The sequence below is a fragment of the Nycticebus coucang genome, chromosome 21 (genome assembly GCF_027406575.1).
Source record: "Nycticebus coucang isolate mNycCou1 chromosome 21, mNycCou1.pri, whole genome shotgun sequence".
Lineage (NCBI taxonomy): Eukaryota > Metazoa > Chordata > Mammalia > Primates > Lorisidae > Nycticebus > Nycticebus coucang.
In genome coordinates, this window is record NC_069800.1 from 12,885,527 (window position 1) to 12,899,568 (window position 14,042).

The 14,042-nt window shown below is 52.6% G+C and overlaps 1 protein-coding gene across 1 annotated transcript; it reads right to left on the bottom strand.

Annotated features, from left to right (window-relative positions):
* Window positions 1-4,824: 4,824 nt before the first annotated feature.
* On the bottom strand, window positions 4,825-12,320 carry PAX1 (paired box 1). The gene is made up of 5 exons (XM_053574430.1): window positions 12,047-12,320; window positions 10,995-11,624; window positions 9,407-9,549; window positions 8,696-8,918; window positions 4,825-4,916 (listed from the first exon to the last, which is right to left on the bottom strand). The coding sequence occupies exons 1-5, from the start codon at window positions 12,318-12,320 to the stop codon at window positions 4,825-4,827; spliced, it is 1,362 nt and encodes a 453-aa protein (XP_053430405.1).
* Between the last annotated feature and the right edge of the window lie 1,722 nt (window positions 12,321-14,042).

Genomic DNA, 14,042 nt, shown 5'->3' on the forward strand with positions numbered 1-14,042 from the left:
TTTAACTGTTCCAAGTGTGGGGCTACATGTGTGGTTCTCATTTTACGGCTTTGAGAAAGAAGACAGTGCGATTGTGATTCTTCCTTGTTCTTCTCTTGGAAAAAAAAAAAAATTCAAAGATCTAAGAACAGAAAAAAAAATTAAGTTATGATTCAAAGGTTTGACCAGAAATATCACAGGACATTTCTTCAGTGAGCGAAGCTACAGTTTAGACACCAAGGTCAGGGTGAAGAACAAATACCACTTTGTGCATAATTCCTGTTCATTAAAAGAAAGGAATCAAGTGTTTCTTATTATGTAGCCTGTCCGGGTACACAATCCTTTCAATCAAGCTCCTCAGGCACATTCTGGCAAGATTCTAAATTCATATCATCCAGCATAACGTGGAGCAGGTAGAGTTTCTTTTTAAAATAAACCCAGGACAATGTAACTATAGCTGAGGAGGTGATGCCAAGAAATCAACAGTGGGCTCTAACCTCTACCACAGTTCAATTAAATAAACCCCACCCTCTTGAAAGAGTCAAGAAACAAGAAACAGGGGAAATACAGTTGTAAGTGGGATTCACCTGACAGGAGGTTAATTCCATGTGGATTTCAGTGAATTTGGGACAGGTGGGGGAAAAAATGCTGTGTCAATATTGGAAATTCAAACTGGTCGTTTCCAATATTTCTTCAAACAAGGTTCCTCCCCACTCCTCTACCTATTTCTCTTTTCCTGGCCCTGAGTGACTAAACCCTTCAAAGAACAGGAAAATTACCTTCCCTAAACCTTCACTGCTTAGACGGCTCTGCAGTGATCTGAAGGGCAAGTCAAGAGACCTTTGAAAAGGGCAAAGCGCTGTGTCTCCTGTCTCCTGACCCTCTGCCCTCTCCTCTGGTTTATTTTCCTTCCTCCTTGCAGAAAGCAGCCCCCTTTCTCGAGGAAGTTGTCACATTCCCTCCGAAGTAGTATGTCCAATAATGAATGCTGGAGAATCCTGTCTTTAGTCTTTTAAAGCGCAAAGTTGGTCCTCTTTACAAATACCCTGTTTTTAATAAACTCCTGTTGATAGGTATCATTCACGAGAATAAAGTGAGGACAACGGAGCTGAAGCTGACAGTGTACAGAGAGCAGATCTCCAGCCCGTGTCTGTGTGCACTTCTCACAGCACAGACAGGAGCAGGCATTGCACATGTGTCTACTCCCAGACAGGTTCACAAAATACCGTAACAGCGTTCACCTTTATGGACAGAGGTGAGAGTAGTCAAAAAATTTCTCTCTGCATTTGATGAAATAAAAAGGTGGCCTGAAAGCCACCGCCTGAGTTTTACAGTGACGTCTATGACTTTCTTTTTTTTTTTTTTTTTTTTTGTAGAGACAGAGTCTCACTGTACCACCCTCGGGTAGAGTGCCTTGGCGTCACATGGCTCACAGCAACCTCCAACTCCTGGGCTTAAGCGATTCTCTTGCCTCAGACTCCGGAGTAGCTGGGACTACAGGCGCTATGACTTTCATTCTTTCAAAGGAAAACCAGAGGGCTGAGTGATTATGTCTTTATTTTCTTTCGCATACATGTCTTGAATTAAAAAGTAAACGGCGAGACAAACCACTTTGGGGAGTGATTCTCTCTCAAATTATTCTACCTGATATAGTAGTATGTAATTTTATTATGGGCCTTAAGTACCTCCACAGATCCTTAAGCATGGAGAGAAAAATGCAATATTCCAGTGGTATATTTTAAAAAATATTTAAATTCTGGATCTCCTACTAACCTTGGAAGTGACTTCCCTTAACAGCTAGGCAATATTACCTCTAGAGAGGGGAAGCCATGGGAGTGCCAGTCTCCCAAGAAGCCAGGTCACCACTGCGGGCTTTACAGTACTCAAGGTGCTTTTCACAGCCAGAAACTTAAAAGCTTAGAGAAGTCACAGTCCTCTGTCCCAGTGGAGCAGGGATTTAAGACAAGATCACTGGAATTTCCTATTGCCCACAGCCTCAAGAGAGAAGGTCATGTACCTCCACATCCCTTGGGAAACGCCAAAGCCTGCTGCCACTGGGCCTGAAGGCCACCCGCCCCAGAGCCAGGGAACTCTGAAAGACCCACTTCCAGCCACAGGATGGACAGATTTGGAAAAAGCCTCCATTTGCAGGTGGTATTTAAAACACAGGTGCCTTCCATCACTCAGGGTTGCATTTCCCAGATCTTCACCTCCATAACCATGATTAGCTAAACACAGAGAAATGGGAGTGGTGACAACACCAAGGGAGAGGCTGCTGTATAGATTCTTCTCATTCCTTCATAAAGTGGTGAGATGTCCTTCTCCTGGCCTAAACTATCAGTCCTTCTCCAAGCAACAAGGATGGACACAGGAAAATCTTCTCCTGGATGTCTTGACTGAGCACATGAAGACAGACTGAGAGGGCAGGGCCTTGCAGACATGCTTTTTTTTAATGCCCTTTTTTATGCCTTATTCCTGTGACCAGTTTAATCAGCTTCTTTACAGGATGTGCTGGCATGGAAGGCTGAGAGACCCCAGTCTCAAGTCCCAATCCTGGCTGTCTGATGAGATGGCATCCCCCAGCTTCCACACCCAGGGTCTCTAACTTATAACCTGCTATCTAGTCTAGAGAAAAGAAATCAAATCTCTAGCCATCAATAGTCCTGTATGTAAAAGGGAACGTTTTTTTAAAGACAAGAAACTTTTAAAACCTGAGAAGAAAAGTCTCTACAGGAAAAAAGTAAGTACTATTTTGAGACTGATACCTTCGACAGACCCTATTGCAATAAGATACAGTAAGTACTTTCTCACTGGTCCCGGGCTAGGTCCAGAGCAGACACACATCACAAAAGGCAGCTCTACCTACAAGCAAAATGTTCAATTCAGAAACCTCACCCATTAGTTTTAGAAAGCCAAACACAGGAAGGAAACACAAAACAATGCAGTAAACTCCAATGTAGTTAAAAACCTCTAGATTGTTTTCTTAGCTAATTTTCCTTAGCTTTTAGGATGTTAGAGATGTTCTGGAAAAGTCCTCCACTGGGGTTGATTGCCTTCTGCTCTCCTTATTCCTTTAAGAATTAACTTCCTTTTAAGGTGACTTCTGTACTTGCCTCTCTACCTCAGTTTCCCAGATTCCCTTGGCATTTCCCTGGGCACTAACAATCACACCCATCTTGGGGCAGGGGAAGGGGCTGCCAGGTGCCTGGGGCTGCCCACTCTACTGGCAAACCCTCTCCTGTTTCCCTTTCTCTTCTACTTTTTGCCCAACCGGGGCAGCAAGTGCTCAGGAGTAAACCAACAAGATAATTCCCTCTAGGGTGGTGCCTGTAGCTCAGTGGATAGGGTGCTGGCCCCATATACCAAAGGTGGCGGGTTCAAACCTGGCGGGCCAAACTGCAACAAAAAATAGCCGGGCGTTGTGGCGGGCGCCTGCAGTCCCAGCTGCTCGGGAGGCTGAGGCAAGAGAATCGCTTAAGCCCAGGAGTTGGAGGTTGCTGTGATCTGTGACAACACAGCACTCTACCGAGGGTGATAAAGGGAGACTCTGTCTCTAATAATAATAATGATAATTCCTTCTGATAGCATTCATCCTAGAATTTGGGGGTAGAGGAGTCGCAGTGTATGAAACAAACACTCTACACTCAAAGACAGACGTGGTCACCCTTCCACTTTCCTTTATTTGAAGGCAGCCACCTTTAACAGGTGATGTCAGACTGTCACCAGTGGTATTTTTATGACCACAAAATTACATTTTGTCCAGGGCCCATCACCAGTGCAGCCTGAATTGGGGAGCAGTTAGCAGCTCTTGGGAGACACTTCCTGGGCTTTTCTGCCACCACCACCACAACCCCCCCTTACAAATCAGAAGTTGGAAAGAACCTTTGTACCCAGAAGCAGTTTGTGGTTTAAATTAACAAATGTGCTGACCCCTGAACACCAAAAACAGCCCCGATGCTGTTTACCATTTTGTCAGATGCCCCAGTGCTGAGAGGAGGGTAGGAGGGGCGCCTCCAGGACATTGGATACGAAAACTCAGAGAGTCCCAGAGTCCTCGGCTGTTACCCCAATCTCTGGTGTGACACAGTCTCAGAAATGAAGAGACACTCCTCACTGGGCGCTGAGAAAATACAAGTTTCCAGACAACACACGGGGGAGCCAGGAGAGAGGACAGACGTCCAGGATTGTCAGGGTTTGTTATTGTAAAAACAGAAACCCAAGGCATGTCTTCTTTGCCCACGGCCTGGGTTTGAGCGCCCGCCTGGGCCCGCGGGCTCAGAAGGGCAGATACTGCGAGGGGCTGAGAAAAGGGCTGTCACGGAGCCCTGTCGTGAGACCCAGACCGGTCCTGGGGCCCTCCCGAACTGGGGGCCTGGCGGGGAGAGGCCGAATAAACGAAGGGAATTTCCATACAGCCTTTGACAGTAAACAGAGGGAAAGAGGATAGAGCGTCAAAGACAGGGACGCACCAGAAGAAAAGGAAGACTCGAGGAGAGAAATAGAGAGGGCAGAGGGAAGGACGGAAGGGTCAGCGGTAGGGAGAGGGAGGGAGGGTGGGAGACAGAGAAGAGGCCAGAGCAGAAACTGAGGCTGGCTGGAGCGAGGAGGGCCCTCCGAGCCTGGGTCGTGAGGAGGGCACAACAGCCAAAGCCAAGTTCAGAACCGAAAAACCCGGGCTAGTAAAGGTGTGGCCAGCAGGGCCAGAGGCCAGGGCTGACCGGGCGACCCCCGAGAGCCGCGGTCGGCTTCCTCCTCCGCGTGTCCTCCCCGGCCGCGGGGCCGAGCTGTGCACCCCTCAGCGCCCGCCGGGCCGCGGTCTCCTCCGGGCTCCGGGCAGAGCTGTCCCTAGGAGGTCGAGGCCGGGATGGGCAATCCGTGCAAGCTACGGAGAGCGTCCGGGGCCTTCCCGCCGGGGCTGGGAGGCTTCCGATCGGCCGCTGCAGGAGGAAGCATAGGGGCGTCAGGTCACTGTCCGGTGACGGGCGAGGCGAAGGACCCGGGCCCAGGACGCCTGCAGCCAGAGACCGTGTGCGCTCAACCCGTCGGGGCTTTGGACCAAGGCAGCAGAGACCAGCGCTCTGCCGACGCCGAGAGCAGCGTTGACCACCCACCCTTCCCTCTCCCCCGAAGGGAGCCGCTAGCAAGGACAGCCTTGGCAAGTGGGGTTCCTCGAATGGCAGTTTGCAAACCGTCCCTGACCGCTGGGCAGAAGCAATTCCCTTTGTTCCTTACCCACCACCACCACCGCCGCCCACTCAGTAAAGGAAGCGACAGGGCAGGAACAGGGGAGGCTTTGGGGTCCTCTTAAGCCGACGGGATCCTGCGTGGCCCCGATACCCCGCCCCCACCTGCCCGCTGCGCAGAGGTGCAAGGAGCAGCAGGTCCAGTCCACTGATACCCACGGGGAGGGGGACATCGTGTGGTCACCAAAGACTCCCCCGGGGCGGCCTGGATCCCTCCGACATAAAAGGCAGTCGCTCATCCAGAGAGCTGCAGATTCGTTATGCCCACGAGGTCCAGGCATCCAGACGCTCTCCCCACTGTGGGCACGGAGCGTCCCAGGACCTAATGGGCCTTAGGATTAAGTGACAGTGGGCTTGCCAAATCGGGCGGTATTCTGCGCGTTGCTCTATTATTTAGGTTTTGGGAAAGGGCCCAAGTTTTGCTACTGGAAGCCGAAAAGTGACGCCACGATTGTGCAACTTTTTTCCCCTTCCCAACCGAGGGCCGCTCGGCTTCTTCCACACAGGGAGGCACCGCTGGTTTATACCTAAAGGGGCCTATTTTCAATCTTCCCTACCCCCTCCCCAGGCCTCCTTTAGAGGGAGCACTTGGGGCGACTCAGTGGGGGAGGTGGACTTTTTCTCCTGCAGCCCCCTCGCCGCAGCCTCCAAGGCGAATCTGGCTGTGGGGTCTGGCACGCGCGCGCGATTTCATGAAGGTTTTAAAGAGATCTAAAAACCTTTCCAGGACACAGCGACCCTTCGGCTTCTCCCTTAGCTCTTTCCCTAAACAACACAATTTCGGCCACCCCGCCATCAAAAGACTCAGACCTTCTCTCTCCACCCCCTCCACACACTTTGAGGTGAGGACTGTTCAGAAAACACCTGAGGAGGAGTAGGTTTCTCAGCCAAGGGCCGATTACCGTACAGACAAACAAGAAACTGAGCTACTTAAAAATAAACACCCAGGAGTTTTGGACTCCTGGTCTCCATTATGGACTCCACCCCGCCCTAGGGGGACGAATCCTGCAGCGATTTAGCTCTGTCCTGGCCAGTCCCTTCTCTTCATCTCTTAGGACACTCCACCCCTCCCTTTCCTCCCCAACGACCCTGGGTCATGTAGCTGGGCACGTCTGGGGTCCTCCAAGGCCTGAGCTGGAGTCTGGGCAGGCTCATTTAATCTCAGTGGCTAGGAATGGGGATAGGCGTGTGTTTTGTTTTTTTAAATATCAGAATTGCAAGTGCAGGGCAGGGACCAAGGCAGATCCTGGGGCTGGTGGCTGGAGGGTGCACTGGCTCTGGAACACGGGCACCGATCCCCTGACAGACACTGCTTTTAGGATCTTCCAATAACCCCGAAGCAGAGCTCACTGGAAAGATGCTACAAGTTATCTTCAACAAACATAAACAAGGCATCTCTTGGTGTATTTGAAATACCTTACGGATTTGATTTCCAAATCTTAAGTTTTTCCAGAGCCCTGCTGGGAGGGATTCTGGAACCCTGAAGTTTTGACGGTTTCTGAAAAGGCACTGCAAAATACGAGCTGTCTTAAGAGCCTGTCTAGTAGTCTGTCACCTGCGGGGTGGCTGTGCTCTGGCTGTGAAAGACACTTGGACTGGGAAGAGTGTCCAGAATCCTAGTATGTCAGCACTCTCACATGAAGATAGAGTGGAATTTTCCAATTCTTATTTCCCAAGAATTAAAGTTTCCTTTCAGAGGATGGGAAATGTAAGTAAATCATACTTTCTTGCCAATAGGACAGGGAACACAGACTCACTACCTTTTACCAAAAAAAAAATTAATAATCTTTGATGGGTAATTTCACATTTCATTAGGTTTCACTGAGGGTAGCCTTTAAAATGTTCATTTGTACCTAATTTAGTATCATCGTGTGTTGTTGTGTGTATGGACTGAATAATCCAAAGCATTGGTTTTTTTACTGAGGATTCATTATATTAAATTGCTTTCAGTTAGGAAATTTTGCAAATGCTGTTCCTACTATTCCGAAGAATTGAAAAGTTGATGGTAGCAAATTGTCCTGTAGGATAGGTTACTTTGAAGATATGAATTTCTTAAGAAATAATTAGAAAATAAAAAAGGCAGTGATTCATATTACTTTGCTTTGTCTTTTCAAAGACCAGTTGAGAGGAGGATCTTTAAAATCAGCTTTTCTACCAGTGAGAAAAGGAGTAAAAATCCGTAACCCAAGTCTGTAGGTAATTCTAGTGCTGAGAAATAGATGATAAATGATGGTTTCTATATTCCTGTTCAAACACAATAATTGCCTGCTAACCTGAGAATTTATCATTAATCGTGGAACTGAGGTGTTCAATGATCCTGTACCAGAAACTTTAAAGTATTGTGAGGATCAGGAAATTAAATTGTTATTTAATAACTAATGTGAATTATTATTGTTATACATTTGGAAAGTAGGTGGGATATTTCCAAATAGGAGATATAATGACAAAAATGACTTGATTACCAGACTCAGTCAATGGCTCTATAATTCTGAAAAGAAAAGTATCTTCTAAAGAAAATCAATCACCAGTGAGTCTCAATGTTGAAATCATCTCCTACTTTTTCCCAAATTAACAACTAGTTTAGAATTAGAAACTGAATGTGTTACCCTTGGATTATTAACTACACTTCATAATTTGTGTCTAATACAGAGTTGAAACTGCCTATAGGACAGAGGGGCTTTCCTGGGAAACAACTCCATCCTCTAAAAACTGAAGTCCTTTTTCTAAGACCTTCTTCTCCTTGGGATCAACTCTGGGGAAATCATGTCAATTTGTGATATTATCTTATTATTTAAATTTAATTTAAAGTTTAGAAGAGTTGTAATTCTCAATTCTGATAATTTTCAACTTGGACTTTTCTATAATTAGGCAGGTGAACGTTACCCTAATATGCCAGGATACTGTACGCTAGGAAAAGTGAGAGGAGAAAAACCACTTTTCTTCCTCCACTTCACTGTTATGGGCGACATCTTACCCCCTTCTCCTCCTGTACATCAAACCATCCTTTCTCAAGAGATAGGATGCTTAAAATTCTGGAGGGTGTAGACTCTTGGATGGAGAAACTGAGACTTACGAAGAAGCAGTAATTTGGCCAAGGATGCAAGAACCAGACCCAAACCCAGCATCCCGTTTGCCGACCTGGCCCTCTTTCTCTATCTGCACAAAAGGAGAGCAGGATTCTTGGGACCTCGCTCAGCCTCAGAGTATCTTTCTAGGGACACCTGTTAGAGTTCATCTGCTCCAAGAAGGTTAATGTTTACCCCGAAAAAAAAAGACTTTATTCTCTTCTACCTCACTCGGGCTCCCCCAGCCCCCTCCTCCCTGTCCCCTCCCCACCTCCCCCTTTTCTCTTTCTCTCTCCCCCTTCCACTCTCCCTCACCCTCTCTCTTCTCCCAGGCTCTCGCCGCCTCCCCAGCACAATTCCTAACCCTTCCAGCATCCACCCCACCGCCTCTGTGCCGGTGCCCCTCACCTTCGCGGCTGGGATGCTTGAAGGCCATGGCTGCCGCGAGCTCCCCTCCGTGCACCGTGACGCCGGCCCCGGGGGGCGCCAGCGGAGGCCCCTGTGCAGGCGGCCACGGTGGGCCTGGGGCGAGGTAGCCGCCGCCCGGCGCTCCATACACGCTGTGCTGGTTGGAGGCCGGGTAAGCGCAGGCCGGGAGGAAGCTGCCCACCGCGGAGAGGCCGGAGGCCGACTGGAGGATGGAGAGGAACAGGCAGTCAGCGGCCTTCTCCACTGCGCACCCCAAAGCGATGGGGGTTCTTAGGTCCCCTGCCGACCCTGTCAATTATCTCCACGAGGGTCGGTCTCTAATTCTCCTCCTAAGGACTCTGGCAAAGTGATTTTCAAGAACCCATTCAAATTGTTATAAATAATAACCGGTGATGGGGGTCACAGAAAAAGAGGGCTCTCTCCTGTGGATCTGTGATCCCAGGTTTCAGCTTTTTAACAAAAAGTAATTTAACAAAACGCTAGTCAGTCCCCTAGAAAGCCAGTCTCCCCTAAACTACTAGTAAGCTGGAGGAAACTACGGAAACATGCCGCGGTCAGACGCTCGCTGGGCCGGCCAAGCCGCTGGACCACCCTCCGCCTGCCTGAAGTTTTCTCTTTGTCTCTCTTTTTCCCCAGACCGGCGACCATGGTCCCTAATTAAAGTCACCTCCACCATTGCCTCTGGGTTACCTGGGTGTATTTAATGTCCGCCTCCAAGGCAGGTTTCTCCAGCCCGTTCACCGCGGCGCTGGCGGGGAAGGCCGTGCGGTTCACGCCGGGCCAGTCTTCCATCTTGGGGGAGTAGGCAGCGCCTTCACCCCCGGCCAGAGCCCCTGCGGGGACACGGGACCCGTTAGAAGGCTCCAGTGAACCTGGACTGAGCCCTCGTGTGGCCCTCCATCCTCCGACCCGACGTTTATACGCCTCCTACAGCCATCCACTGGTACCTGAGGGCGCAGCCCGGGGTCCCCCAACACCGGGAGGTGGTGAAATGGTCAGCGAGCAGAGGGACGGCCGTGGAGCCCGGGGTTTCTCTTTCCTTCCCAGAGGGCACAGTAAAGAAAGGCGGCCCAGCCTGCTCCTTGCTCCCCCAGCCCTCCACCCGCTTCCCACGAAACCCGAGGTCTGGGGGTGGCGTGTGGGGAGAGGCGTGGCAGCCCGCCGGGCAGGGGCTGAGCGCACTCGACGAAGGCAAGGCGACCACTCTTCTGTTACGGACAAGGCGCCCAGAAAGGTCTAAGTTCAAATTCAAACAGCTCATGATCACCGTCTGGCTATCTCAAAGTCTTGAAAAGCATCTGGAGGGCGGGCAGATCTACCCAGAACTGCCTTCCCAGACATCCCGGCCTCCTAAAAGAGCCGTCACCCGGCGACCCACGCACCTAACTCTGCGCCCTAGTGTGTGCGCGGAACCAAGGGAGAGCGGCAGATCTGAGCGCAGGCTTGGTGGGCTCGCCACCCATTCAACTGCCCACTACCGCTCCTCGGAAAGTTGTGGCCCCAGCCGGTGGCGCAGACTGGGTCAGAGCCACCGAAAGATACCAAGCAGGCGTGCGCGGCCCGGAGGAACTCCGCGCGGCCGCCAGAGCTGAGTATTCAGTGTGCTTCTAGCTGTCCCTCACCTCTCCTGGGCTGCTGCGAACTCTGCTTCTTTGGACAGGAGGAAGAGGCTTGGATTCGGCCTCTTAAGGTTTGTTCACTGCCACCACCACTCTTCAGGCAACAAAACTGTCCCAAACTTCCCACCTGGTCCATCTTCCTCCCCACAGATATGACACCGTTTGTTGAGTTTAACTGCAGGCAAACGGCAAATCCTTTATCCCAACTGCAGGACCTGAAAGGCCTTCAGGCCTGCTGTCGATCCGGACCACTAGACAAGGCGACAGGACCCCTTTTCCTTCTACTCAGAAGAGCCCCTAGCCTGAGAGGGAGGGTCCTGGAAAGGGTGAGGGAGTCCGGAAGTTAAAGAAAGAGTGTCAGAGTTGCCTGTGCGCGTTATTTGGCTCTGGCAATAGGGGTTTAAATACTTTTTTGCAAGAATAATAAAGCACAGTTTCAGGACTCCGAATTTGTGGTTGGTGATTGCTCTTCCATTTGGCAAATATTTTCCATATTTGTCATAAAAAGTTCAAGATGTCGGAGGATTTCCACAGAAGGCCCAGGATCCCCCCAGCTTCCCTGGCCAGCCCCAGCCCTCCCCTTAGCTAGAACCAGTCCCGGGAGGACAGTGCCCTCCCGCCTCCAGATCTGCCCCTTCACGAAGGCCACCACGACTGACCTGTTTGCTCCATAAACGTCCGGATGCCCAGGATGTTGCTGACCGAGTGTGCCGAGGGCCATGAACGTGGGATACTGACGTGGCCCGCGGTGCCCGGGACCCCGGGGTGGCTGCCCATCTTGGCGGCCGTGGGCGACACCGGGCTGGGGTAAGGGTACTGGTAGATGTGGTTGTAGGGAAGCGCAGGCTGCGACGGCGGCTGTTTACTTGCCTCGTAAGGTCCAGACTGCGTCAGGCTGCCGATCTTGTTGCGCAGGATGCGACTGATGGAGCTCACCGAGGGCACGTTGTACTTGTCGCAGACGCCGTCGGCCAGCAGCCGGTCGCGAATCTCCCAGGCGAAGATGCCAGGGTCTCCCTGCTTGTAGTCCCGGATGTGCTTGACCACGTTCGGGGTGGTGACGCGCGGTTTGCTGCCTCCGATGGCTCCAGGCAGAATGGAGCCCGTCTCGTTGTAACGCGCCAGGATCTTGCTCACGCAGCCGTGGGACACGCGAAGCTGCCGGCTGATGTCACAGGGTCGGATGCCCAGTTGTGCCAGCTCCACAATGCGCAGGCGGATGGCGTTGGGTAGGGGGCGGCCGTTGACAAACACGCCGCCCAGCTGGTTCACCTCGCCATAGGTCTGCTCTGCGGACGTGCCCGACCAGAGTGAGCGGGAGGGGGAGAAAACATCAGCGGGTTAGCCAGGGCGGCGGCGAGGGACATAGGACTGCACCAACCGCGCCCCGCGGATCCCCCGACAGCTTGGAGTCCGCGGGCAAGCCGCGTGGGTCCGGGTCTGAGAGTGTGTGGGAGCGCAGCGTGGGAGAAAGGAGCACTGCGCATTCTAGCCCTCACAGCGCCTCGGCGACTTTTAGCGAATCTACTTGGGACAACCGCTTCTCAGACTTGCTGAACCGCCCCCGAAGACTAGGGACACGGAGAGAACGCGGATGGTCCGAGACCCAGGACCGGGTGGCCCAGGCAAAGCCAACACGAGGGAAGGGAGGCGCGGGGACACGACCCACCGCATCAGCCCGCCCGCGCCCGGCCTGTCGCCCGCCCCTTACCCATAGCGCGAGGGCCAGCCGGCTGCCTGGCGCCGGGGCGGCCGGGGCTGGGCCCGGCGCAGTCCGGGAAAGCTCCGGCGCCGCTGCCGCCGGAGAGGCATAGAGGGAGGGCGCGCGAGAGCCGAGAGCCGCGGCGGCCGGACCGCGGGCTGGAGACGCGCTGGGCTCCGCCGCGGAGCGCGCCGCCGCCCGCCCCTCGGCCTGCCGCCGCCGCTGCCGCCGGCTCCCAGGACACTCTCCACGCCCGCGACCCCAGGCCCAGGGTGAACTTCATCCGATTGAGAGAAATTCGTCTGACCGGGAAGCTGCGGCAATCAATTTGACGTGTTCTCCACGTCAATCTCGGCAGTCACGCTAGAGACGCGCGAGTTGGCATCTCATTGGTTCCCGTCACGGCGCCACGGCGCCCCCTCCCCGCCCTGAAACTTTACCCCATCCTTCTGTCCTCCCGCCGCGGCCCTCCTTCACCCCCCCTTCAGACCTCCCGACACATATACACACACACACACACACACACACACACACACACACAAGTACCAGTCCCAGCTGGGCCTGAGACCTTCCACTAGCTCTAGCCCCTTCCAGCCCCCTCCCTCCTCTGGCTTGGGAATGATTGAGAAGTCGTTGCAAATTGATTAATGTATTAGCAGTAGCATTCGTTTTCGTTTTGATTTTAGGGTTATTACCGCCTCTGTCATTATTACTAATAAGGTAAAAAATAAAAGTTGGTCATGGCACAGTGTTTAAGGTGGGCTGCGCCTAACGTCTCCCTACCTGGGCAGGAACGCCCAGTGCCAACCCCCTGTGAGCGCTAAGGTGAAAGTCCAGCTTGGAGCAGGGCATCTGGCTTGGAGGGCCTAAGGCGGTTTGCTGTGGAGTCCTCTCAACTCTAGGGCATCCCAGTCCTGGTTGGCTCCCCAATCCTGCTCTGGGGACATCTTCACAATGTTTAATAGCCACCCTGGGTGTAGTGGGGTGATTTTGGAGATGGGAATCGGGCGCATTCCAGATTTGTCTGCAGCAGCCAGTCCCACCCATCCACCCCCAAGAGGTGACACCAGATGCAGGTGAGAAAGGGACTCCAACCAGCTGCCCTCAGGAGCATGGACCCTGGTCCTCCTGACCCTAAGCAGGCCTGGGTGGAGGCCCCATTCATGCCTCCCACTGGAGGCCTGAAGGACAGTCCGTTTCTCCCCGGCGTGGCACCACTCCACCCTGGGCCAGCCTGGCCTTGCATTGACTCCAGCATCTGCAGCCTCCAGGAGGTCTCTGTTAAAACCACAGAATGGTCCTTTCTTCTTCATTTAAGCCATTCTGAGCAACCCTGAATTCTTTGTTCCTGGCATTAAACACTAACACTTTTCTGTTTCCATCCTGTGTCAACACTCATTTCTGGACTGTAACTGTGGCCATGGCAGAAGGAGCCAGCGGTGAGGGCTAGGAGGGAGCAGGTGGAGGGGGAAAGGTCTGAACTGACCTGAGGGGGCCCAGACCTGGAAGTTCCCAGGTTGGGGCCAGTAAGCCCCAAGGGCATTGTTCTAAACAGGCAGGGGCAGAAAAGAGAGCGGGCCTAGCAACAGCCAAGGTTCCCGGGACCCCTTCTTGCCCTCCACCCCCCAACACAGACACTCCTAAGGCCTGGCTCTCCCCAGCGGCCCAGAGTCCCCCTCAGCGGGGTAGTGAAGGCCCTGACCTCCTTCCCTCTGCTGCGGGGCCAGGGAGCTTGCTGGTTCCTAATCAACCTGTTTGAACGAGTCTGTTAGGAGCTTCTGCGCTATAAATCCTGGACTCGGTGGAGGGAGCCTGGGAGCCCAACAGAGAACCAGGGCCACGGCCATTACCCTTATTAAAAAAATTAAATTAAAAATTAAAAAAAAAAAACAGGTTCAAAGGAAGTAAGGACTCTTCTCCACCAGCACGGAAAGCACCAAGCGGCTGCTGGTTCAGGGAGCCTCTAGGTCTAGGAAGTCATGGGGATCCGTCAGCGCCCTGGGCA

Excerpts from the sequence above, each read along its gene's own strand:
- PAX1 (XM_053574430.1), bottom strand. The coding sequence starts at position 12,320 with ATGAAGTTCACCCTGGGCCTGGGGTCGCGGGCGTGGAGAGTGTCCTGG. Across the intron at positions 9,550-10,994 it reads GACGTTTATGGAGCAAACAG|GGGCTCTGGCCGGGGGTGAA; the intron begins GTCAGTCGTGGT and ends GTGTCCCCGCAG. Across the intron at positions 8,919-9,406 it reads CGGACATTAAATACACCCAG|TCGGCCTCCGGCCTCTCCGC; the intron begins GTAACCCAGAGG and ends TCCATCCTCCAG.